The sequence below is a fragment of the Lithobates pipiens genome, unplaced genomic scaffold, assembly GCF_037356315.1.
Source record: "Lithobates pipiens isolate NorthernLeopardFrog02 unplaced genomic scaffold, aLitPip1_a1.2 Scaffold_16, whole genome shotgun sequence".
NCBI lineage: Eukaryota > Metazoa > Chordata > Amphibia > Anura > Ranidae > Lithobates > Lithobates pipiens.
Window position 1 is genome coordinate 111,693,061 of NW_027507748.1, and position 26,987 is coordinate 111,720,047.

A 26,987-nucleotide genomic window follows, 5' to 3' on the forward strand; every position below is an offset into this window, starting at 1 on the left:
TTATTTTTTTCGGGACTGAGATATTGTGGTGGACAAATTGGACACTTTTGACACATTTTTGGGACCATTGATAATTATACAGCGATCAGTGCTATAAAAATGCACTGAGGTGGGGTGGGGGGGGGGCTGGGATGTCTAGGAGGAGAGAGAGTGGTTCATACTTTGTATGAACACACGATCTGTCTCTACTCCTCTGATAGAACCAGGATTTGTGTGTTTAAACACACAAGTCCCGGTTCTTGCTCTGTCACAAGCGATCGCGGGTGCCCGGTAGTCAATGCTCCTACCGGGCACTCGCATCGGCTCCGGGTACACGCTGGGGACGCGCTCGCCTCCGACGGGCACATGCCCCCTAATGGCCAAAAGGCAAAGCGACATAAGGTAACTTCGATTTTCACATCCGAGCCAACCTGCCGCAGTATAACTGCGGTGGCTGGTTTAGAAGTGCTTAATCACCACTGGATGGGTGATGGTTTAGAAAAAAAAAAAAAAGACTGAAAATTTGAAAAAAAATGGTTTTCTTAGTGTCTGTTATAAAATTTGTGCAAATAAGTAGTTTTTCTCCTTCAGTGGAGACTGCACTGGATGGAGGGCACTGATTCTCTGTGTACATGTGACAGCATGTGAGGAAAGGAAGGCTGATAATTGGCAAGTGTGTTTACATGTGATTGGATACAACTGATCACATGGTAAAGGGTCGCTGTGATTGGATTGGCCCTTTACTGCGATCAGCTGTGTCTAAAGCGATCAGAGTGTGCTGGATGCGCACCCCAGGGGGCGCAGTTCTGGGAGGATTTCCATTGACGTCCAGTGGTTCTGAAGGGGTTAAAGCTAAAATAACTTTTTATATGTTGCTTTCTCTGCCCCATCCCTCCCGTTTCCCTATTAAGATGCTAAAGAAATCTATAAATAAAATGTTTCTGTTTTGATTACATACCTTGTTTTAGACCGAGTGATATAATTACTCGGTCCTTCTGCTGATCGTGGCTGGTGGGAGGGACCGGCAGGGTGCTGTATATGGCATTCCAAAAACATCATCAGAGCCCCCTCAATACTCCTCAGGAGTCCTCAGCCTTGATGCAAGCAGTGGGCTGACTCTTGGGAGGAATCATGCAAATATAAAAATGCCTTGATGGTGGTGGTAAGGCTGGAAGAGCGGGCATTTCTAGGCAGGTGTCATTTGCATGTGGACCTGCCTAGGGCAGTGATGGCGAACCTTGGCACTGCAGATGTTTTGGAACTACACTTCCCATGATGCTCAACTACACTGCAGAGTGCATGAGCATCATGGGAAATGTAGTTTCAAAACATCGGGGGTTCCAAGGTTCGCCATCACTGGCCTAGGGTAATAACCACGTGATGCTGAGCAAAACTGAAAGCCATTGATTGGAATAGGATTGGCCGGGGACAGTCGGGTTAGAGAGGAAAAGGTGGTAGATGGTGCTGGAGGTCCTCCACCCAGGATATGAGGTGGGCTGACCTGCTGCAGCTTCTACTGCACACTGAGAATCTCGGTGTTTAGAGAATCAGAGTAAGCAATATTGGTACAGAAGAGGAGCCTGTACAGCTAAACTCAAGGTAAGGCTGGAGTTTGGTGCCTACCTCGCCCCCTGCATCCCACAGTGCACCATTAACTTCTCTCTGGAAATTGCTGAGAAAGGAATGTACTGGCTCCTAAGAGCTCCATAGTAAAAAGGTTAAAAGAAAACTATCTGCAGCTGTTACCATTTTCCCACAAGCGCAGTTATTTTTGTTTAGTCCTTTGGGATTAAAAAATAATCTGCTGATCCTTATTCTGTCCTTTGTATATATTGAACAATTCTGAACTCCCAGTCTGTATATTTGTTCCTGGTCAGTGTCTCAGAAGAAGACAGAAGCCTTTGGATCAGGCAACACGCATTTTCCAAACAATTCAGTGATGAGAGCAGGATTATTCTCTCAGTCCCCGTTACCTGTGATGTTTTTGAATCCTTGATTTTTATGTACGATAAATGTGAATATTTTGTTTTGTAGTGGTACAGAATGTGTTCTGCTGCTGTTTCTCTCAATGCAAATCAAGGAGTTGGCTGCCCCATTGAGAATAATATATTAACCTATGACTCCCTGCATTTAATAATATACAAATAAACATGAATGATCACACTTATTCCACTGTGAATGTCATTTTAGTTACCAATACACCATGAAGCATTTTCAGTGTTTGGATGAGGAGGTGACAATCTCAAGAGCCAACCTTGATGCAGACTAACAAAAAAATAAAGATAGGGAATCTGTCTTTTATGGGTCACAGCTGCATATAGGCACAGGGGCCTTCAGAGGCTTCTGACATAAATTGTGGGTGTATTTCTTGTATAGCCATTAATGAACACAGCTCTTCCATAATCATCATCATAGGGTTTATAGTGCCATCTTCAGGAGTAGAACCTAGGTAGAAAAGAAACATGGTACTGCCTATGGGCAGTCCTAGCTGCTAGTAAACCTCCAACTCTGCTATAGGCAACTCAGTTCTTTCTGCCTGGTGTCAGGAGAAGGACCTAGTTCCCTTTTTTGGACTTGTGGTTTCATAGCTTTTTTTTTTTGTCCTGCAGTGATCTTCAATCAACAGCCAGGCTGGGTATCAGGCTAGATGAGCTTATGCAAGCTTAACATAAAGCTGCATACAGCCTTCATTACTATGGCAGGTGTATGTTGCAGTCATCTCTCCCTGGTGTTTAAATATGCCTGCAATTTACATCATAAGCCTCAAGGCCATAGAAGTGGTTACGGTGTAAGTTTACTTATTCAGAATAAATGAAGAAGGTGAACAAACACACCCTACACCCTCCTTAAAGTGGAGTTCCGCCAATTTTTTTTTTTTTTTTTTAAAGTCAGCAGCTACAAATACTGCAGCTGCTGACTTTTAAAATATGGACAGCTGATTTGTCCCTCGGCTCCCAGGTGGAGGCGCCGCCATCTTTGGTAAGGGAATCAGAAAGTGAAGCTTTGCGGCTTCACAGCCTGGTTCCCTACTGCGCATGCATGTCCTCACTGGTCCCTGCTGTCTTCTAGGACCTGTGTGTCTCCCTGGGGGGGATGGAGAAGGGCCTGGACATGGTGTAGATCACCGCAGAGCCTGTGCATTGGCCAGTGAATAAAATTGTATTTTATTGGAATTTTTTGTGATAGAACAACACAAAGTGGCACATAATTATAAAGTGGAATGGAAATGATAAATGGTTTTACATTTTTTACAAATATCTGAAAGGTGTGGTGTGTATTTGTATTCAGCCCCCCTGAGTCAATACCTTGTACAACCACTTTTTGCTGCAATTACAGCTGCAAGTCTTTTTGGGGATGTCTCCACTAACTTGCACATCTAGAGAGTGAAATTTTTGCCCATTCTTCTTTCCAAAGTAGCTCAAGCTCTGTCAGATTGGATGAAGTCTGTGAACAGCAATTTTCAAGTCTTGCCACAGATTCTTAATTGAATTTAGGTCTGGACTTTAAATGGACCATTCTAACACGTGCATTTCCTTTGATCTAAGCCATTCTGTTGTAGCTCTGGCTGTATGTTTAGTAGGGTGTTTGTCCTGCTGGAAGGTGAACGTCTGCCCCAGTCTCAAGTCTTTTGCAGACTCATAGGTTTTCTTTTAAGATTGCCCTGTATTTGGCTCCATCCATCTTCCCATCATGTTTCACGATGAGTATGGTGTGTTCGGGGAGATGTGCAATGTTAGTTTTCCACCACACATAGCGTTTTGATTTTAGGCCAAGAATTTCAATTTTGGTCTCATCTAACCAGAGCACCTTCTTCCATATGTTTGCTGTGTCCCTAATATGACTTCTCGCAAACTGCAAACGGGACTTCTTATGGATTTCTTTCAACAATGGTTTTCTTCTTGCCACTCTTCCATAAAGGCCAGATTTGTGGAGTGCATGACTAATAGTTGTCCTGTGGACAGATTCTCCTACCTAAGCTGTGGGTCTCTGCAGCTCCTCCAGAGTTATCATGGACCTCTTCGCTTCTTCTCGGATTAATGCTCTCCTTGCCTGACCTGTCAGCTTAGGTTGACGGCCATGTCTTGGTAGGTTTGCAGTTGTGCCATATGCTTTCCAATGCTGCAGCTGTCCCCCGCTGGCTCTTAAGACTTAGAAATGAATGATTAGATGACTCCTGATCACTAACGTCTCAGTCTTCACTGAGCAGAGAGCTGTGACTGTCAGTCACTGGCTTTCTGCCCTGCCCTCCAGCGCTCACAGGATGTACATACAGCAGAATCGGCTGGCTTAGGCTCTCAGCGGTGCACTGAAATGCTGAGCCACCTTCCCATCGGGTATCTGGGTGGATCTCCACAATAAAGTCAGGATCCTTGCAGAGCCTGGACCGGCTCTGTGATGTTATCCGACAGCAAACTTTAGCCCATTGTTGTCTGAATCTGGGTGACAGGATTGTAGAAGTGCACATGAGTACGGTATGACCAAAAAAGCTTCAGCCATGCTTCTTTTTTAAGGCCAAACTCCAGGAAAGTTAAAAAAGTAATCTTTGCAGCATAAGGATAAATCACTTTTACATCACACATTTACTGGTAATTATCTGACTACACTGAAGTTAGGCATATTCAAAAACAATAGGTAATTACTCATAAGATCATTTTTAAGTCAGATAATTTTGAGCCTCCTCTGTAAAATTATCAATGAGTTATGTTAGAATGAAAAGAATTTATGATCTGATCCTAGGTGTGAAGACACAAACATTAACGATGTGACCCGACTCAGAAGGAGCCAAACCTCCAGCTACCTCATTATATTTGTACAATCCCAGTGAGGCCACTATGAGTTGCTATAAATGACAATGCAATACACGCTGATTGCAAAGTGAGTTGCTATGTCACGAGAACTAAAACTGCCACTAGACACTTCAAAGCCGGCAATGAACTAGAAACTGTTTGGACTCCTATACAGTAAGATGGGAACACATTAACTAGGCAATATTTTTTTCAATTTGGTCAGGATTCAGCATTTGTCAAACAGCCAACACTTTATTTTTAATATTCCCTGAACAGATTATTTAGCACAGCCTTTCTTAATCTTTTAACATTTAAGAAACACTTGAACTACCTTTCAGATGTCAGGAACCCCTGTTAACAATTACCTTATCTACAGCTCACACAGTGCATTAGGGTAAACATTAAGTTGTAGGTATAATAATAAAAGAAAATAATAAGTAATATGGTGTTATTAGCATCTTTGACATGACCAAAATAATTTTCAGTATCAATAAAGAAATTAAACTAATTATAATGATAGCCAAAAAAGAAACCAAGACAGTGAAAATGTCAGTATTTTTTCTCACATCATGGTCAGTGAAGAAATACCTGCTTACATTGATGGTCAGTGACATCTCCTCTTTCCCTACTCTGGTGGTCATAATGAAGGGTCTTCTTCAACTGGTCACTACTGAAATTGTTCCTTACACTGTCAGACGGTGGGGATGAGCCTTCTTAGATTGGTCGTCAGTTGAGAAAGATCCTCTTAGCCTGGTGGCCAGTTCATAACGACCTTCTTAGATTGGTGGTTAGTTCATAAGGGCCTTTTTAGACTGGTGGTCAGTGGAGAAGGGCCTTCTTAGATTGGTAGCCAGTAGGAAGTATGTCCCCTTACAGATAACAAAAAAGATATTGGGTGTCAATTGTTACTTTTTAAAAGGGCTGAAACTGCTCAAGTAACCCCTAGTAAACGCTAGAGGAACCCTGATTGAGAAAGGTCTAATCTAGCTTTTATAAACAAAAAGATGGCGTCAGGTTCAGTCTATAGTAGTCTCACCACCTCCAGCTGATCAGGATGGCGGCTACATCATTCTCACTTCCTGTCCTGAGGTCACATCTGATTGCTGCATAACTGTCAAGACAGGAAGTGGAAGTGATGTAGCAGCCATCTCGATCAGCTGGAGGTGGCAAGGCTATAGATTGAACCTGATGCCAACTTTATGTTATGAGCTATTCTATTATGATTTTAAATGTCAGTGATTTTCTTTTAATAAAAAATATGTTAATTTGAGGTATATTGGAGGTGTTTCTCTTTTTCTTCTACATGTGTTTAATAACATGAGTGCTGGATAAAGGAGTTGGAGGTTGCGTTTGAACTCTTGAGGTGGAATCGTATCATCATATGCTATTGCCAGTCATGCGAATGAATGTCAATTGGCTCCGATGAGTGATATGCTGAAGGGAGTGGGATCTGCTCTTTCACTTTGGCAGTGAATTTATGTTTTATTTTCTTCATTGAGAGGATGCAAACATTTTTTGGCACTTCGTGGACATTTGTTTTATGACTTTATTTTATTCATGTTATTAGTTTTCAGTTTTTTCATTTGTTACATTTGTGCTACTGTGGAATATTATTGGGTTAACAATGATGATCTTTCACCTTTTTGGGAATCAATCAACTTTTACATCCCTAAAATTAGCCTAGAATATTTTTCCTGAGACCCCATACACACTATTCGATTTTCTGCAGATTTTTGTCTTCAGATTTACCAAAACCATGTAGTGCAGGGCCTGCCTGACTGCATACAAATTGAAACTCTAAGCCCTTGTACACGCGGTCGGAGATTTCGTCGGAATGTTTCCTATTGGACCGTTTTGTCGGATATTCCGACTGTGTGTGGTCTGCATCGGACTGTTTCCGTTGGAATATCCGACGGACCAAGTTTTCCAACTTACCGGTACAATTTTCCGACAAAATGCTCCTATCGGACATACTCCGATCATGTGTAGCCTACTCCGACGGACAAAGTGCCAAGCATGCTCAGATCAAATTCCTAGACCAAAGCTATTGGCTACTAGCCTGAACGTAGTCCCATCGTAACTAAATAAAGTCATCATGTTATGTACAATCGGATTTTCTGACAACTTAGTCCGACTGTGTGTATGCAACATCACTTCCAGACCTCTTCCGGAATTACTCAGACGGATTTGGTAGTCGGAATCTCTGACCGTGTGTACAAGGTCTTAAGGTTTGACCTCATATTGTATGTTTTTTGTAAATCTGAATCCAAAAATCTTCAGAAAATCTAATAGTGTGTATAGGGCTTTGTTTGTCAGTGGACTGATATGAATGGATCAACGTACTCTATGTAAGTGCTGGATAATAATGTTGGAACTATAAAAATTATGATAATTTCACATGTTTGCTTGAAAAACAAAGACTACCTACAATTGTTTATTCCATTTAGGGTAGTGTGCTGCATTCAGTGGGGATGTCATGTAGTCTGAACAAGAGATCTCTGTCCGCTCTGCTCAGGTGGTCTGGTTCAGGCCTTCACTTATCCCTAATAAAAAATAGAAATAAAAAAAGGGAATGCAAACAGTGCTGTCATAGGGATACATGGACAGTAGTGGAAGGCCAGGTGGCATTGCTAGCCTAGCGACAGGCATGTTTACAGTACTGGATGCCATACTCTTTAGATCTCCAAAGCTACCCAAAGAAACTCCAAACCTTTAGATCACCAAAGTGGGAGTGTCTTCTGAATGAAGGTTAGAGAGCAGGAGCATTATCAGAATATACAGGTATCCCCCTGCCATTGGAGGAAAACAAATCTGCTTCTCTTTGTATGCCATCGTACAGCAAAGCAGCAATGACACATTAAACAAGTTTTTTTTTTTTCCAGCGGTCTTTCGCATGCAAGCTCATAAATAAATATTGTGAAGTTACATTCCATGAATAGTCCTTCTTCTTCACATTACAGAGCTTCTGATTAGCATAGTCATGTAGAGTCCAATCCATTGTTTAAGAAAATGAACATAATCAGTCATTACAAAATATGGTGTGGTGCAAAGCCTAGAAAACAACACTGCACCCTAATGACAAACCAGTAAGGTGGGTAAGTCCCTGAATTGCTTTCAGTGGATTTATCAAATGCATTACAGTGCCTATAGAGTCCCGCCAGATTGTTGCATTGGATGAACGAGACTCTAATGTCCCCATGAATAAATGTAGGTGATGCTGTTTGGGGTGCAGCAAATCTTTACACAGAGCAGCCGCTGAAGGAAGCTATGGATGGAACAGTTCATGAAACACCCAACAATGGAGCAGAATTCAGCATGTTCTGTCTTATTATACTTCCTCATAGGCACTTTATCTGGATCCTCAGAGTCATCCAGTGCTTTACGCCTCCACACTCTGCAACTGTCTCAACTGATCTATGTCATCGTGGCTTTTTGATTTCTTTTGTCCATTTACCTGTAGGGTTTTCTTGACTGATCTGTAAATAGGAATATGCTGTATTAGAATGTGTTAAAAAAACAAGACGGTATAAATTATCTATTTATCGATCACTTTTTTAATTTGAACAGCATACAGCATGTTTTACTATAGCTACTGGCTGTAACTGAAAAGTATTTCCCAATACAACCCATTAGAATTACATTGTTCTATAAGACCCCAGAAACTGATTGTGGGACTAGGAATGGGGTGCTGACCCACAGGATGCACACCTAGGGGATGATTAATCATAAATTGTTAGTACCTAAAAAATACAATGGCATAGGAATATCCAATCATTATCATTACCATGATTATTATTGCCTTTGTAGTAGTTTAATATGATCGTTGTGACAATCATCCATCCATCGTTCCATTATCATCATCATCATCTCATCATTCTCCTTTACTTCACAAGTAAACTGCATAAACATCTTAACTACTTCCCTACAGCTGTGTATGCTTAGAGTGGTTGTAAACCCTTACATATACCCAGTGAAGTGACTGGCCTCAGATGATACACAGAGAAGGAAAAATACTTCTACACAAGTTGTACCTGTTTATCTGCAGCCCTTTCTTCTCTACATCCGTTCAAAGTGCTGAATTTTAAAGCTTGGCTGAAGGTTCAGAAAAAGGGGGCGGAGAGATGAAATTACACTCTGCAGAGCTCAGTGAGGCAAGCTCTGAGAGCTGATTGGAGGGAAGGAACACTACCCCCCACCCCCTTCACACAGCACACATGAATAGAGCTGAGGCTGTCCATCACCTGAAGGTCCCTCCCCTGTTTCCTTTTTTCTCTTGGTGTCAGAAAAACTTGCCAGAAGTGATTCATGCTGATAGCAGAGGAAGGAAGCAGCAGAGAAAAGTGATACTTAGTGCTCTTAATTGAGTACACACCATAGAGGGATGTGCTTTGTTTATATTTCATTTCTGAGGTTAACAACCACTTTAAGAATTTTCCTCTTAGGGCTCATTTACATGGGTACAAAGAGCCGTACACCATGAAAAAGTGTGTATCTGTGCACCCAAGAGAGATGTGTGTTTGTGTATAGCCACCTGTTCAAATCAATGACAGGCTACAGCTGTAAAAGTACCCCTGCTGCACCAAAAACATGTCAATGTGTGTTCCTAATGTTCAGTGTTAACTGTGCTGCTTCTGCTGAGACCTGAAAAGGGTCCCACTAAAAACACAGCAATGCAATGTAAATCATAACTGACTCACGCTGCAATCTACTATGCTTAGTCTAATCAATAGAACTTATTAATTCAATAATAAAATGTCCATAGTGAATAAATCATATAATTTATAATATATAAGTGCATAAAAATAAATGATCTGATGTCTTCTAATATATAATCCAACTAACAGTCCACGTGAAACAGAACATGCAATTATAGTGTCCAAGTGTCATATGTCTTCACAATTTTCTATGATGTTACCAACCACCATGTGATGTGCCCTCCATGTGATGTGCCATAATGCAACTCACCTCAATATTATGAACCACTTCAATTTGGTCAAAATGGGCTTGTCTCTTTAAGGGGTAACAACTCCAATATGCCAGATGAGCGTGCTGGAGCTGGTCTTGGCAGCATGATGGGAAGTTGAGAGCAGCACTTTGGACTGTTGGTAGGATTGTATATTAGAAAATATTTATTCATTTATTTTTATGGACTTTAAGTTATATGATTTATTCACTATGGGCATTTGATTGTTGAATTACCATATTTATTGGCATATAACACACGCCGGCGTATAACACGCACCCCAAGTTTAGGAGGGAATTTTAAGGAAAAAAACTTTTAGGAGGGAAGTTTAAGGGAAAAAAAACTTGCCCCCAGTGTCTATTGCAGCCTTGCCAGTGCAGCCTTGCCAGTGCAGCCTTGCCCCAGTGCAGCCTTTCCCCCAGTGCAGTCTTGCCCCCAGTGTCCATTGCTTGGACGAATTTAAAATTGACACCGCCGAGACTTGCCGGAGCAGAGCGAATGCCACTGAGATCGCAGGGCCTGGGCGGAGCCGAGATACACATAACCGAGTGTACTTGGCTCTTCTCAGCTCCACTCACAGTCACGCCCAGTCCCGCCCTATGATGGACATAACACAGGTCCCACTGGGCATGACTGTGAGTGGAGCCGAGAAGAGCCGAGTACACTCAGCTATGTGTATCTCGGTGGCGATCGCTCTGCTAGACTCACAGTCAGTGGAGATCGGCGTATAACACGCACCCACGATTTTCCCCTGATTTTAAAAACGTTAATAAGTTCTATTGAGTAGAATAAGCAGAGGTGATATTAGCTCTGGGTCACTTATTATTTATATTAGGCTATGGCTGTATGCTGATAGCCGGATATATGATCATTTACCTGCGCACTGGGATAGATGTGTGCCCATGGATAAAGACAGTTTGGGTCCAGGGCTGCCATGGACATTTACCCAAGCAAACGCTTGGATGTGTGGTTATCAGTATACAGCTGCAGCATTCATTTGTACAGGCAGCCTTTGGATTTTTGCTTTGCTCTATTTCATAGGATCCATGGTTTCCATACACTGCATTGATGATGGCCAACTAGCCTGAAAAAGCTGCATGCAGTTTGGAATAAGTGGCACTATAATATGTGTACCTGTACTGTACACCTGCAGTTCTGCATATGAAGTTGACCACAAAGGGGCATATAGGAATTATTTACATGGCCCTGCCCACTATCCAAAGTTTAAGACCTTTCTTTAAAATAAAAACGTGATACTTACCTGCTTTGTGCAATAGTATTGCACAGAGCAGCCCCGATCCTCCTCTTCTGGGGTCCCTCAGTGACGCTCCTGGCTCCTTCTCTTCAGTGAGTGCCCCCATGGGAAGCGCCTTCCCATTGGGGCACTCATGCGGGCTTGCTCCCAAGCCGCCTTGTCTACGTCCATTGACATAGACTGGGTGGCTCAGCCCCACCCACCACAAGCTCGTCACAAAATTTTATCAATCTGTGCAGTGAGGCGGGACATAGCTGGGAGAGCCATGGCTCTCGTGCACATCGCTGGATCAGGATCAGGCTCAGGTAAAAAAAAACCCTAAGCTTTCATAAACACTTTAAAGTGTAAGTTCACCTTTACAGAAAAAATCTATAAGGTGAACTTACACAGGACCCCCCCAGTCCCGCTGACCTGCATGGCGACGATCACCCGTTCTGAGACTCGGTATAGCTGCCTCACAGCTCCGGCGCTTAGAAATCCTCTCAGCTTTCTCTCTTCTACTTCCCCGCTGAAAAAACGGGCTATGCGGGTTCTGATTGGTGATGTGATGGCGCCGACCAATTAGAATGCTCCTGATGAGGTACGCTTAGGAGATTAAGCTCCTGTGATTTTTTAAACCCCTTATTTTTTGATCAGTGATGGAAGGGAGGCTTTTCTGGTCCCTTGACCACACCATAACATGTCTGGTTGTTCAAATGTGGTTCAGAAACATTATGGACCTCTGTTATACTTACTTCACTTCTTCAAATTTCTTGTCCCTGTAGAAGTTGCTCCTTTTAATTACATACAGTAAGACCAAGTCACAGAAGAAGGCCCCCTGAAAAATTAATAGAACACATATTATACTTCCAGACATAATAAGAGTAGATGGAGGATAAAATAATCAAAAACCCAAAGTTACCACTCAGAAATCAATAATGGTAGACCTACTAAGCAACTTAAAAGGGAACTTTTTGGTCCAATGAATTGCCACTAATTGAAACCTAACAAGTAGCTAAGAACATGAGCTGTCAATGGATAGTTTAGCTCTACACCTCTGTTTACCCAGAAACATTTGCATCCCTGCTAACTGTGCATATTGACATTCTCAAAGTCACTATTTGAATAATCCTCCCATTGGTGCCTCCTTCATACCCACCAGATATTGCCCTGAGCTACTATCTTCTGGCACTGTGGGAATTAAAAGCCACCGCTGCTAGCCTGAAAAGTTGTGCCACTCACCTGCCCCCGGTAATGGGCGGTGGGGAACCTGCCTTTCAACTGCAATGCATTATGAGATAAAAGTATTATACGTTTTGTGTATAGCGAAGAGGGAAAAAGGGAGCAGATGAATGGTGCAAGTTTTCAGAAGAACAACGACAGCTTTTACCCCATACAGTGCCAGGAGATAGCCACTCAGGGCAGTACCTGGCAGCTATGAAAGAGGCATTGAAGAGAAGATTTAACCAAGAAGTTGCTGAATGCAGGTAATGGGATACACACCATCAGTGGCGGCTGGTGTTCAATGTTTTTGGGGTGGCAGCAAACAAACCTGGCCCCCTCACCCTCCCCCCTTTGCTTGATCGATTTATTGCCCATGCGCCTGCCAGGCCCAGACTTACCCCAACCAGGTTGCAGCTTCGGCGGCTTCCCCCCTGCATCTCCTCCTGAGTCCTGGCCAATCGGGTCTTAGGACTGATGACCAATTGGGTCTTAGGACTCCCGACCAATCGGGTCTTAGGACTCCCAGGCCAATTGGGTCTTAGGACTCCTGGGCCAATCGGGTCTTAGGACTCCCGGGCCAATCAGGTCTCAGAACCTGCTACCTGATTAGACAAATATTAATTTGCTAATGTCACACAAGTGGGTTTTGGGAGCCGTGATCTGCGCCCCAAGCCCACCCTTTTTGAACTCGATTAGAGCCTCAGGCTCTAATTGAAATTAATGCATCCCGTGTCCTGCATGGAGATTAAGGGCTGGGTGCATTGATTAACCACTTCAGCTCCGGACCAATAAACACCTTAAGGACCAGAGGTCTTTTTGCAATTTCGCACTGCGCTGCTTTAACTGGTAATTGCGCGGTCATGCAATATTGCACCCAAACGAAATTTGCGTCCTTTTCTTCCCACAAATAGAGCTTTCTTTTGATGGTATTTGATTGCCTCTGCGATTTTTTTTTTTTGCGATATAAATGGAAAAAGAGCGAAAATTTTGAAAAAAAAAGATATTTTCTTCTTTTTGTTATAAGAAAAATCTAATAAACTAAATTTTAGTCATACATTGAGGGCAAAATTTATTCAGCCACATGTCTTTAGTAAAAAAAATGTCAATAAGCGTATATTTTTTGGTTTGCGCAAAAGTTATAGCGTCTACAAACTAGAGTACATTTTCTGGAATTTACACAGCTTTTAATTTATGACTGCCGATCTCATTTCTTGAGGTGCTAAAATGGCAGGGCAGTACAAATCCCCCCCAAATGACCCCATTTTGGAAAGTAGACACCCCAAGGAAATTGCTGATGGGTATGTTGAGCCCATTGAATATTTATTTTTTTTGTCCTAAGGGATTGAATAATGACAAAAAAAAAAATAAAATTTTTTTTACAAAAAGTTGTCACTAAATGATATATTGCTCACACATGCCATGGTTATATATGGAATTGCACCCCAAAATATATTCCGCTACTTCTCCCGAGTATGGGGATACCACATGTGTGGGACTTTTTGGGAGTCTAGTCGCGCACGGCACCCCGAAAACCAATCACCACCTTCAGGATTTCTAAGGGTGCAAATTTTTGATTTAACTCCTCACTACCTATCACAGTTTCGAAGGCCATAAAATGCCAAAATAGCACAAAACCCCCCAAAATGACCCCATTTTGGAAAGTAGACACCCCAAGCTATTTACTGAGAGGCATGTTGAGTCCATGGAATATTTTATATTTTGCCACAAGCTGCGGGAATATTACAAACTTTTTTTTTTTGCACCAAGTTGTCACTAAATGATATATTGCTCACACATGCTATGGGCATATGTGAAATGACACCCCAAAATACATTCTGCTGCTTCTCCTGAGTACGGGGATACCACATGTGTGGGACTTTTTGGGAGTCTAGTCGCGCACGGCACCCCGAAAACCAATCACCACCTTCAGGATTTCTAAGGGTGCAAATTTTTGATTTAACTCCTCACTACCTATCACAGTTTCGAAGGCCATAAAATGCCAAAATGGCACAAAACCCCCCCAAATGACCCCATTTTGGAAAGTAGACACCCCAAGCTATTTACTGAGAGGCATGTTGAGTCCATGGAATATTTTATATTTTGCCAAAAGTTGCGGGAATATTACAAACTTTTTTTTTTTTTGCACAAAGTTGTCACTAAATGATATATTGCTCACACATGCTATGGGCAGAAGTCAAATTACACCCCAAAATAAATTCTGCTGCTTCTCCCGAGTACGGGGATACCACATGTGGGGGACTTTTTAGGAGCCTAGCCACGTACGGGACCCCGAAAACCAAGCACTGCCTTCCGGATTTGAATATAAAATGCTACCAAAAAACCTGTTAGCGATGGCAGGGATCAGGCCTGACTCTGCGATCGCTGCAGTTATGTGTTTAGTGTTTTGTAAGTGACAGTGATCGATCGATAGTGCACTTGGGTGGGCTGGGCAGAGGGGCAAAACGCAGGTGCTAGCAGGTATTTGGGCTGATCCCGCTAACAATGCGTTTTTTTGGAACCCTAAACTGCTGGGGACGCTAGTATAGATCTGATCAGATCAGATATTGATCTGTTCAGATTCTATACCACTGCGGGAGGTGTATGCTTTGTGTGTGGGTGTTAGCGGTACTGGCACTAACCTAGCGCTGCCTGGGGCGACGCAGACCCTGACCCTAAAACCTAATTGATATCACCCGCCGGGTGATCAGGGGGTTAAACCTTTATTGGGTAATAAATGGTGGGTGCCCTGATGCTATAAAAAACAAACTAACCAGAGTCACCCGTAACACTTATACGGTGATCAGTGGTGAAAGGGTTAACTAGGGGCAATCAGGGGGTTCACATTTTTATTAGGTAGTATATGGGGGTCCCTGGCGCTATATAAAAACCTGACGGGGAACCTAAATAACTAACTGGCTAACCAGCGTCACCAGTGACACTTATACTGTGATCGCTGGTGAAAGGGGGTGAAAGGGTTAACTAGCAGCAATCAGGGGGTTAAAACCATTATTGGGTAGTATATCGGGGTACCTAGCGCTATAAAAACCTGGCGGTGAACCTAAAAAAATTATATCGGGGGGGGGGGATCGGGGGGGGGGGTTTGTGTGCCTGTGTGTACCTACATGTCAGTGTAGTGTTGGTGCACACTTACTATTAGTCTTCTCCTCATAGTCCGGTCAAAAAGACCGCCCCGAGGAGAATGACATCACTTCCTCCTTCCTGTGTAAACAATACACAGTGGGAGGAAGCTTCTCATTGGCCAGGAGCGATCCAGAGGGGGTGGCCGAAAACGAACGGCCATCCCCTCATCACGGAGCGCTCCTGGAGCGAACCGGACCGTCGTATCCAACGGGAGGGGGTCCGATCGGACCCCCCACCTGCTGGAAGGCAATCACGTACATCTACGTGATTGTGCCTGCCTGTGCCATTGTGTTGACGTACATTGGCAATACGGCGGTCCTGAAGTGGTTAATGGGGCGGTGCCCCTACGCCCCTTATGAGCAGCCACAACTGCACCCCATTATATATAACTAATAAGTGTGGCGTTGTATCCCATAAAAAAAAACAAAGTAGGTGAGTCTGCAGGGGACAGGGCCAAATATAAGGTAGGTTTTACAGCTGAAGCTGTTTTTTTTTTTTTTTTTTTTTTACTTTGTACCCATACCGGAGAGAGGGATTTTTTCCTATTATTTTTGCCTAAGATGGAGTTGGAATTTGATCTCTGTAGACTAAGTGATAGCTATGGTGAGGAGATCACTGTCTATGGAACTGTGAGGTCAAATGGCCTATCGATGGCTGTCTCTGCCGCTACGCTGTACATTACTTTCTGTATATAGCAAAGTAGCATTTCCTTTTCCCTGACATCTGTTTTATTCCTTCTGTTATCTGTTGTTTAAAGGATAACTACATATTTATACTAAAGACATCCATTTCACTACCATTGTATTCAAGAATAATAAATATAAATATGGACCCAAGCTAGAGACTTCTCCATTTCACACAGCCATGGCCTGCCCCAAGCTGGACAGGTGATCAAGTCTAGGGGCCTCTGCAGTAGTGGGCATCATATAGGGGTGACCATAGTAATGGCTATAAGTATTTTCCTGCCCCAGAGGGGAGATGGTCACACCAATTACTCTGTATATTCAGAGGACCCATTTAAATTATGTTTATTACAAATTCTCCTTAGATTTACCAGCCTTTATAAGTATGTCTGATTTACTATAAATCAGGTGGAATATCTAGGGTGACTCTCATGCTACATAGTTATTGGTTGATCTAAAAAAAACTGTACAAGGATTGTATAATCAGATTGTAAAATATGTTGCCAATTTAATAAAAATTTGTCAGACTAATGCCACGAACACATGGTCCGATTTTCCGACGAGAAACGAGCTTGTTGTCAGAAAGTCCTACCGTGTGTATGCTCCATCAAACATTTGCTGTCGGACTTTCTGCCAACAAATGGAAGGATAAATAGTGTAGTGCTTAATCTCAAAACGTGAAAATATATGAAAAAAGGGGGAGGGCGTGCACCCAGATAACCCCTTAATACACTACAGATTCCTATATATATAAAATAAACGAAAACATGAAGTGAACCTCCAAAGTGAAAAACAAACAGTGTCAATTAAAATTCATATAGTCCATGTGAAAGTGATCGATTTTTCTTCCAAATAAATCAATATTCCATGTGACAAACTCAGTGAAATATATCCCAACAGTGAACTTAGGGATTTGGCTGATGTGAAGAAAACCATCACCACACACACAGGAGGCTTATCAGAACATTTGAACACACAAGAACATATGTTCTATGAGTCAAACAAGCTTATGTTGTAAACACAACTCTGGAATGGACCCTGGAACCATCATCATGTTTAACCACTTGAGACCCGCGCTATAGCCGAATGACGGCTACAGCACGGATCTCCTTTGCCGGGACTACATCTATTGACGTCGTCCCGTGCACGAGCGGCCTGCGCGCCCCCTGAGGGGCGCGCGCGGCGCGCTCTGTGATCGGCGAGTCTATTAGACTCGCTTGATCACTGATCCGAGCAAGGGGTCGATCCCGACCCCTTATCACATGATCAGCTGTCAGCCAATGACAGCTGATCATGTGATACAACGGAGCCGTTAATCGGATATTATTCCTCCTCGTGCTGACAGCGCGAGGAGAAAAAAAAAAGAGCCGATCACCGGCGGCCGTGATCGGGACATCAGTCCCGATCACGGCCAGCCCTGCCAGTGCCCACCCGCCCCCTGCCAGTGTCACATCATTAAAAAATAAGTGCCCCCCCGTCAGTGCCACCCAGCAGTGCCCATAGTGCCACCCAGCAGTGCCCACAGTGCCACCCAGCAGTGCCCACAGTGCCACCCAGCAGTGCCCACAATCTGCCTCAACAAAGGTGCTGCACCCCAGTGCCACATATCCGTGCCCATCAGTGTCATCTACCAGTGCCCATCAGTGCCCAGCAGTGCCGCCCATCAGTGCCCAGCAGTGCCACCTATCAGTGCCACCTATCAGTGCCCATCAGTCCCATCTATCAGTGGTACCTATCAGTGCCCCTTAGTGCCACCCATCCGTGCCACCCATCCGTGCCACCCATCCGTGCCATCTTATCTGTGCCCATCGGTGCCGCCTTATCTGTGCCTATTAGTGCTGCCTTAACTATGCCTATCAGTGCCCACCAATGCAGCCTATCAGTGCCCACCAGTGCAGCCTATCAATGCCGCCTCATCAGCGCACTTCAATGAAGGAGAAAAATGACCTGTTTGCAAAATTTTATAACAAACTATTAAACATGATTTTTTATTTTATTTTTTGCATCTTTTTTTGTTTGTTTAGCAAAAAATAAAACTCCCAGCTGTAATTAAATACCACCAAAAGAAAGCTCTATTTGTGGGAAAAAAATTATAAAAATTTCATTTGGGTACAGTGTTGTATGCCCGCGCAATTGTCATTCAAAGTGCATCAGCGCTGAAAGCTGAAAATTGGTCTGGGCAGGAGGGGGGTTTAAGTGCCCAGTAAGCAAGTGGTTAAAGCAGAAATTCCCAGTTCTCATCAGAATGAAGGTGTCCTTATAGGTATATCTCATATGGGACAATAGTCAAATGTCCATAGATGTGGGGAAAATTCAAGAAAACAAAAAGGGCCACATAGCATAATAACATCTGATAAAAAATTTGTATCATTTAATGAAAGTAATAAAACTCACATTTAGCAGAATAAAACAGCGCATGTTATCAAATGTATGTATGTCAAATGGAGGCAGTGGAGAACTTTCCGACGCGTTTCGTGTCCAAGCACATCGTCTGGGGTCAACAAATGTTTGAGAGCAGGTTCTCAAATTTTCCGCCAACAAATTTTGATGTTGGATTTTCTGATCGTGTATACACAAGTCCGTCGCACAAACGTCCAAAGTACAAACATGCATGCTCAGAATCACACATCACTATTGAACTTCCTTTTTATCAGCCGGCGTACGTCTTGTACGTCACTACGTTCGTAATTGTTGTCCAACATTTGTGTGACCGTGTGTATGCAAGACAAGTTTGATCCAACATCTTTCGGACAAAAAATCCACTGTTTTGTTGGCGGAAAATCCAAATCCATAAGAAATTGTGAGGTGTACAGCCAATCTACTTGGATCCAATAAAAAACATCTCCAACTCATCCAATCACTGTTTAATGAAACTTGAAAAGTTATGAATCTGCTGGATTTTGTGAGCCAAACACTTTTAGATTTCTACAATTCTACCTACATTTAGTAGACTGTACAGTTGTATTGTAGCCAGCTTTAGAGCTAATTTGAAACATTTCAGATCTGCTTACCGCACCCATTAGAGCCAGGCCTGAGCCTATATTGATGATTGTTGGGATGATATTGAACTTTCCAGCCTGTGAAAATAAACAGAAAATGCTAATTTTTGGTGCACATTTTATATTGTGTTCTCCAACACAGAGAAATGCATATATATGGCTAATGATAAGCACAAGTATGCACATAGAGAACTAACCATACCTGGTAAGATTGGGGTTGCCTGATTCGGGCCCAGACAGGTGTATGTCTGGGAAAAATTTAAATAAAAACAGAGGCAATAGAGCTCTAGAATACATACACATTTCCCAGTGTTTTATCCCTTTAAAAATGCTGATTACAGAAAAATAACTTGATCTGCGTGTAGGCATCAGGCTCATCTGCAGCGGCATTGCGGTTGGAGGGGAAGTCAAGAGGAACATGGTTCCTCTATGGTTTCCTGAGTCACTGGTAAAGCTATCTGATTGGATGCTGCTGCCCCATGTGATTCTGGCAGCCATCTTGGGTCAGGCAGAGCCTATTTAGGGCCCTGGCTCCCAGGCTTGTCGTGTTTTTTGTATGTGGGATGTGTAGGGTTAGGTCAACCATCTGGTAGGAACAGTGACTAGCAGTAGGTTCCAGAGGAGTAGGGCGAGCATAGGTACATGCCATCCTTCCTGGAGACCTTCCCCATTTGGGCACAGACCATCCAGGCCGCATTCCACCCCTCAAGACAGACTCTGTTGACACATCTGAGACCTGCTCTGCTTTAGACTGCTGTTACATTCTGTGAGTGTTTCTGGTCAGGACTTTCCCACCGGGCTTGTTGTGTGTTATTCGGGAAGTTGCACCTATGTATGAACAGTAGACATGTGCATTCGTTTTCGTCCGAATGCATTTAGTCCGAATTTCAGGTATTTTCATTATCGTTTTGACAAACGATAACGAAAGCACAGAGTTCGAAAAACTAAAGATCTGATATAAATAAATGCTTTATTTTCGTTTTGACACAGTTCGATATAGATAGGAGATTCGACGTGACTCTAACAAATACAATCTGTGTTTATTGAACTTGTATCCTTAACAGTCCATTCATTCACACAGAGGCAACACGACTTCCAGCACAACTTTGGGAGGCAACTTGGACACGACTTGAGTGTGAATCACAGCGTGACTTACAACACGACTTTAATGTAAAAAAAAAAAAATGGCATGGGTTCCCCTTCAAGAGCATACCAGGCCCTTCGAGTCTGGTATGGATATTAAGGGGAACCCCGCACCCAAAAAAATGGCGTGGGGGGCCCCCCTCAAAATCCATACCAGGCCCTTCAGGTCTGGCATGGATTTTAAGGGGAACCCCACGCCCAAAAAAAAAAAAAGGGCGTGGGGGTCCCCCTCAAAATCCATACCAGACCCTTATCCGAGCATGCAACCTGGCAGGCCAAAAAGAGGGGGGGACGAGAGAGCGCCCCCCCTCCTGAACCGTACCATGCCACATGCCCTCAACATTGATGGTGTTGACGGCATGCGCCGTAGACAGCGGTGCCTGTCTTTCGGCAAATATCTCTGTGTAACCTCCGTGTAGGTTTAGGAGATATTACTTGGATCCACAGGTAAGCCTTAATCTAGGCTTACCTGCAAGTCAAAGTGTGTTGTAAGGGTTTACAACCACTTTAACTTCAGGCAACTTACACTGACTTCTATTACAGAAGTCTTTTGCAAGTCGCGCTGAACATATAATCGCCCTTTTTATCAGCACAATCGGCTGATGCCCGTTAATTAAAAAATGCCAAATATCGGTCGACCTCTAGTAAGGGGGTACCCCTACCATTTCACCAAAAAAGTGACAAAGTGTTAAAAATGACAGGAGATGGTCTTTGACAATTCCTTTATTAAAGTCTTCTTTCATCTTTTTCTTCCATATTCTTTTCTTCATCCTTCGGTTCCATGCGTCAGAGGGGGCGGAGTCACCGGGTGACCACGCCCTCCGTTATAAAAGAACTGTCAGAAGAAGAGAAGCGCCACACAGCGGGAGCATCCCATTGCGCAGAGCGGCCCGTGAACCAAGAAGAGACGTTGTGGAGGATGTTGCCAGACGAGAACACCGGACCAAGAAGAAGCGGATCAGAGGAAAAGAAGATTGGAGGAAGAAGAAGATGGAGGAGGCCGGGATCTGGGGGTCCCCTTGTTAAAGGGGGCTTCCAGATTTCAATAAGCCCCCCGCCTGCAGATCCCCACAACCACCGGCCAGGGTTGTGGGGATGAGGCCCTTGTCCTCATCAACATGGGGACAAGGTGCTTTGAGGGGCTACCTCAAAGCACCCTCCCAATGTTGAGGGCATGTGGCCTGGTAGGTTCAGGGGGGGCGCTCTCTCGTCCCCCCTCTTTTCCTGCGGCCTCCCAGGTTGCGTGCTCGGATAAGGGTCTGGTATGGATTTTGAGGGGGACCCCCACGTTGGCACGGGGTTCCCCTTAATATCCATACCAGACCCTAAGGGCCTGGTATGGAATTTCGGGGGACCCCCACACATTTTCTTTCTTAATTTTATTTTTTTCTTAATGCTAATGCTAACAGGACCTGTGTGCAATGCAAATAGCCTTAAAAAAAAAACCATAGAAGACGTACAACATTAGAATCCTACTATAGCTTGTAGTCGAAATATTCGACCGGGAATGTATGATTGCAGCATCATAAGTGAGTTTCGCTGCTCCGTCGAATCTTCTTTAAACATTCCAACAGACACCATAAGCCTTCAATGACAGTTTCGACCGTAATTCATTTGGATTTTCGGACAAATGCAATTTTTTAACGGAAAACGAAATAAATAAAAACGAATTTCGGGAGTAACTAAATAAATTTAAATATATTTCAGTCTGCACATGTCTAATGAACAGGGGAATAATATCATTATATCCACTATTTAGAATATTGGTACCTTTCCATTCACCATGATGTCAAAACGAATGCCGTATGCTTTTATCAACGTTCTGTAGTCCGTCTCATTCACATCACGATAATACTTGGCATATCTTAAAAGAAATATGTTATTAAAAACATATAATGGGCAGTCACCTAGAAGTTAGATTGTGCAAACAATTCTGATACGCAAATGTAGCAATTTAAAGTAAGTATAGCAGAACTAAGGTCTAACAATAGTTGTAATTAAAGTATAGTTACAGTATCTCACAAAAGTTAGTACATCCCTCACATTTTTGTAAATATTTTATTAAATCTTTTCATGTGACAACACTGAAGAAATGACACTTTGCTACAATGTAAAGTAGTGCGTGTACAGCTTGTATAACAGTGTAAATTTGCTATCCCCTCAAAATAACACGCCATTTTCCCTTCCCAGTGTCGTGTGACTCTTTAGTGTTACAAGGTCTCAGGTGTAAGCAGGTAGCAGGTGTTTTAAATTTGGTGTTATCGCTCTCACTCTCTCATACTGGTCACTGGAAGTTCAACATGGCACTTCATGGCAAAGAACTCTCTGAGGATCTGAAAAAAAATTATTGTTGCCCTACATAAAGATGGCCTAGGCTATAAGAAGATTGCCAAGACCCTGAAACTGAGCTGCAGCATGGTGGCCAAGACCATACAGCAGTTTAACAGGACAGGTTCAACGCAGAACAGGCCTCACCATGGTTGACCAAAGAAGTTGAGTGCATGTGCTCAGCGTCATATGCAAAGGTTCTCTTTGGAAAATAGACGTATGAGTGCTGCCAGCATTGCTGCAGATGTTGAAGGGGTGGGGAGTCAGCCTGTCAGTGCTCAGACCATACGTCACACAGTGCATCAAATTGGTCTGCATGGGTATCGTCCCAGAAGGAAGCCTCTTCTAAAGATGATACACAAGAAAGCCCACAAACAGTTTGCTGAAGACAATTACTGGAACCATGTCCTGTGGTCTGATGAGACCAAGATAAACCTATTTGGTTCAGATGGTGTTAAGCGTGTGTGGCAGCAACCAGGTAAAGGAGTACCTGTAGTGTCTTGCCTACAGTCAAGCCTGGTGGTGGGAGTGTCAGGGTCCGGGGCTTCATGAGTGATGCCGACACTGGGGAGCTACAGTTCATTAAGGAAACCATGAATGCCAACATGTACTATGACATACTGAAGCAGAGCATGATCACCTCCCTTCAGAGACTGGGCCGCAGGGCAGTATTCCAACATGATAAGGACCACAAACACCTCCAATACGACCACTGCCTTGCTAAAGAAGCTCAGGGTAAAGGTGATAAACTGACCAAGCATGTCCCCAGAACTAAACTCTATTTTATATCTGTGAGGCATTCTCAAATGGAAGGTGGAGGAGCGCAGGGTCTCTAACATCCACCAGCTCCATGATGTCCATAAAATGAGTTGTTTGCTAGGTCCTCGGGTGGCAATCAGAACACCCACAATAAGAAAAGTGCCAAATCCTAACAATATATTTGAAAAGTGGGAAAAAAGAAATGGACTTTAAAGGCACATATAAAAAATTGTAACAAATTTTAATAATACACAATTCATATAAATACAATTACACATCAAATACTACAAATTAATTGAACAATACAAAAAAAAGAAAAGAATAGAGAGGACCCATTGATCAACCCCAAAGGGTTAGAACCACTTGTATACTTCCTGTGGAATATTGATATCAGTCAAAAAAAGCTTCCACTAGGACGTGGTGTCAGTTGATGAGGTGTTCCTTGGTCCTGATAATTTAAAAAAGCTTGGTGCTCAACATGTTTGATGATTTTTATACTATCGCTTCCTCAGGAGCGTCTGTTTAATTGAAAAAAAATTAAAAAATAGAAACCAAAAATGCATGTACATATGAAACATACAATATCAATTCATACTTGTATAAGTATCTGGTGTAAACTCACCACGCTTAGTATTTAATTGTCTCAGACCTGCTCCGCCAATATGGTGTCACTGCCACCCCACCACAGAGCACCCTCCAGATGGACGGGAGGGGACGACCCCAGAGATATGTGGAGCACCCCCCAATACGTATAAATGAGTAAGAGAAAGTGAGACTCAATTACGATCCCATAAAATATAGATCATGTTTAATTGTGCTCATTATTAAATAAGTAGATAATAATTATCTCTGGGATACAAATTTATGGTTGAGGCAGATAAAAGAATATTACTCCAACAAATGGGGTATCTGCCATGAACATGGGGGGGCTTCCTTACCATACTAAACTAACCCCAAAATACCCCACCTGTAGCCCTTCTATGCATAGATAAAAAAATATAAGGTACATTATATTCTCACCAGTAGTCTAAGCCACTGGTTAAAGCACTGCAGGCAAATTTAAACTAACAAATTGTTTGGCTATTTAAGCAAATAATGAGATGATATTACAACCTGGAGGACTAAATAGGAATTACTCTGCAGTTGACAAAATATATATATATATTTTTCAGTCAACTGATGTCGGAAAGGGTGCATAGGATCGTTTTCTTTTTCACTGGACAAAAGTGTTTTTGAGGTATGTTGCACTTTTGAAAACTATTAATCCTTGCTTGGACTATGATATATATATTTTTTAGTCAACTGCAGAGTCATTCATATTTAGCCCTCCAGGCTGTAATATCCTCTCATTATTCGCTTAAATAGCCAAACAATTTTATTAGTTTAAATTTGCCTGGAGTGCTTTAACCAGTGGCTTAGACTACTGGTGAGAATATAATGTACCTTATATTTTTTTACTATGCATAGAAGGGCAACAGGTGGGGTATTTTGGGGGTAGTTTAGTATGGTAAGGAAGCCCCCCCCCCCCCCCATGTTCATGGCACAGACCTCCCGTTTGATGGAGTAATATACTTTTGTCTGCCTCAACCATAAATTTGTATCCCAGAGATAATAATATTATTGTATTATCTACTTATTTAATAATGAGTACAATTAAACTTGATCTATATTTTATGGGATCGTTATTGAGTCTCACTTTCTCTTACTCATTTAGAAATTTAATCTAGACAGTACAAATAATTCCCCTTATGCATATGCTATCTGTATGAAAAATGGCCTGCAATGATATACTGTAAGTATCCAACTGACTTTATATGGTAGCGTTCCTTTTTAGCAAATTACACTAATGTCCAATTTTTTTAAAACACTGCTTGTATATTTATATATTGTAGTTACCTGATGCACCCCCGTTTTTGCATCACGGTTCGGCTATTCGTATTGGGGGGTGCTCCACAGATGTCTGAGGTCGTCCCCTCCCACCCATCTGGAGGGTGCTCTGTGGTGGAGTGGCAGTGACACCATATCGGCGGGTCAGGTCTGAGACAATTAAAGACTAAGCGTGGTGAGTTTACACCAGATACTTACACAAGTATGAATTGATATTGTATGTTTCATATGTACATGCATTTTTGGTTTCTATTTAAAAAAATATATATTTTTCAATTAAACAGAAGCTCCCGAGTAAGTGATAGTATAAAAATCGTGAAACATGTTGAGCACCAAACTTTTTTAAATTATCAGAACCCCATCAATTGACACTATGTCCTAGTGGAGGCTTTTTTTTTTTATTAATTTGTAGTATTTGATGTGCAATTGCATTTATATGAATTGTGTATTATTAAAATGTGTTACAATTTTTTATATGTGCCTTTAAAGTCCATTTCTTTTTTCACACTTTTCAGCTCCATGATGTCAGCATGGAGGAGTGGTAGACGTCTCCAGTGGCAACCTGTGAAGCTCTGGTGAACTCCGTGCCCAAAAGGGTTAAGGCAGTGCTGAAAAATAATGGTGGCCACACAAAATATTGACTGTTTGGGCCCAATTTGGACATTTTCACTTAGGAGTGTACTCACTTTTGTTGCCAGAGGTTTAGACAATTAATGGCTGTGTGTTGAGTTATTTTGAGGGGACAGCAAATTTACACTGTTATATAAGCTGTACACTCACTACTTTCCATACATTGTAGCAAAGTGTAATTTCTTCTGTGTTGTCACATGAAAAGATATAATAAAATATTTACAAAAATGTGAGGGGTGTACTCACTTTTGTGAGATACTATATTTATTGTGTTTAAGTGAAGTGCAGCTATAAAAATTCATAGAAAAAAGTGTTATTAACAATGAATGTGGATTTAACTAGCATAATAATAAACATTTCTGTTTGTTAAAAAGCAGTTATAGGTATATATTTTAATGTTTTATGATGATAAAACTACCACGTTCAATTGTGCTGATTCTTCCTTTGTCTAAACCTGCGCCGTTTAGAAAATTTTCACGTCGGCTCAGGCTGATGATGATGATAAACTTTGCCTTCACAGAAGACTATGGGGCTCATTTACTAAAACTGGAGAGTGCAGCTCTGGTGCAGCTCAGTCAGCTTCCAGGTTTTTTTTTTGTCAAAGCTTAATTGAACAAACTGAAGTTAAAGTGGTTGTAAACCCTTACAAACCACTTTGACTTACAGGTAAGCCTAGATTAAGGCTTACCTGTAGGTCCAAGAAATATCTCCTAAACCTATACGGTTTAGGAGATATTTACCTGAAAAAAGCCACCGCATGCGCCATAGACATCGGTGCGCAGGCGCACTGGGTAAGCCGCAGATGGTGGCAATATGCCGCGAGCGTCGGTTCCCGTGCGCATGCGCGGGAGTGACGTCATCGCTGCTCCGGCGAATCACAGCGCCGGAGCAGCGAGACCCACGGAGACCCATCAAGAAGATGGACCCTCGGAACTACAGGGGACAGCGGTGACTTTTCTGGCTCCTGTGTCAGGTAAGTGACACATAATGGACTACTATGCGATGCATAGTAATCCATTATGCTTTACCTTTGCAGAGAATCAAAGAGTAAGTAAACCCATCAGGGTTTACTTCCTGTTTAAAAGTTGATTGGCTACCATGCACAGCTACACCAGACTTTGCACTCTCCAGTTTTAGTAAATCAACCTCATTGCCTCTTATTCTTACATAGTTACATAGTAGGTAAGGTTGAAAATAGACAATAGTCCATCCAGTTCAACCTGTGTAGGT

At 42.5% G+C, this 26,987-nt stretch overlaps 1 protein-coding gene across 3 annotated transcripts in view; it reads right to left on the reverse strand.

Moving 5' to 3' along the window:
* Positions 1 to 4,998: 4,998 nt before the first annotated feature.
* The window catches only part of P2RX5 (purinergic receptor P2X 5), a 139,782-nt gene continuing 117,793 nt past the window's right edge, over positions 4,999 to 26,987 (reverse strand). The window contains exons 9-12 of one of the 3 annotated variants that reach the window (XR_013274390.1): positions 21,924 to 22,017; positions 19,028 to 19,088; positions 11,719 to 11,801; positions 4,999 to 8,242 (exon numbers count right to left, since the gene is read on the reverse strand). Coding sequence is in view for 2 of the 3 variants with exons in the window: in XM_077480272.1 (XP_077336398.1) it covers positions 8,146 to 8,242; positions 11,719 to 11,801; positions 19,023 to 19,088; positions 21,924 to 22,017 (340 nt within the window). In the remaining variant the exon portion in view is untranslated. Of the gene's footprint in view, positions 8,243 to 11,714; positions 11,802 to 19,022; positions 19,089 to 21,923; positions 22,018 to 26,987 lie in introns of those variants that run through there. The other 2 variants (XM_077480272.1, XM_077480273.1) reach the window with 2 other exon arrangements.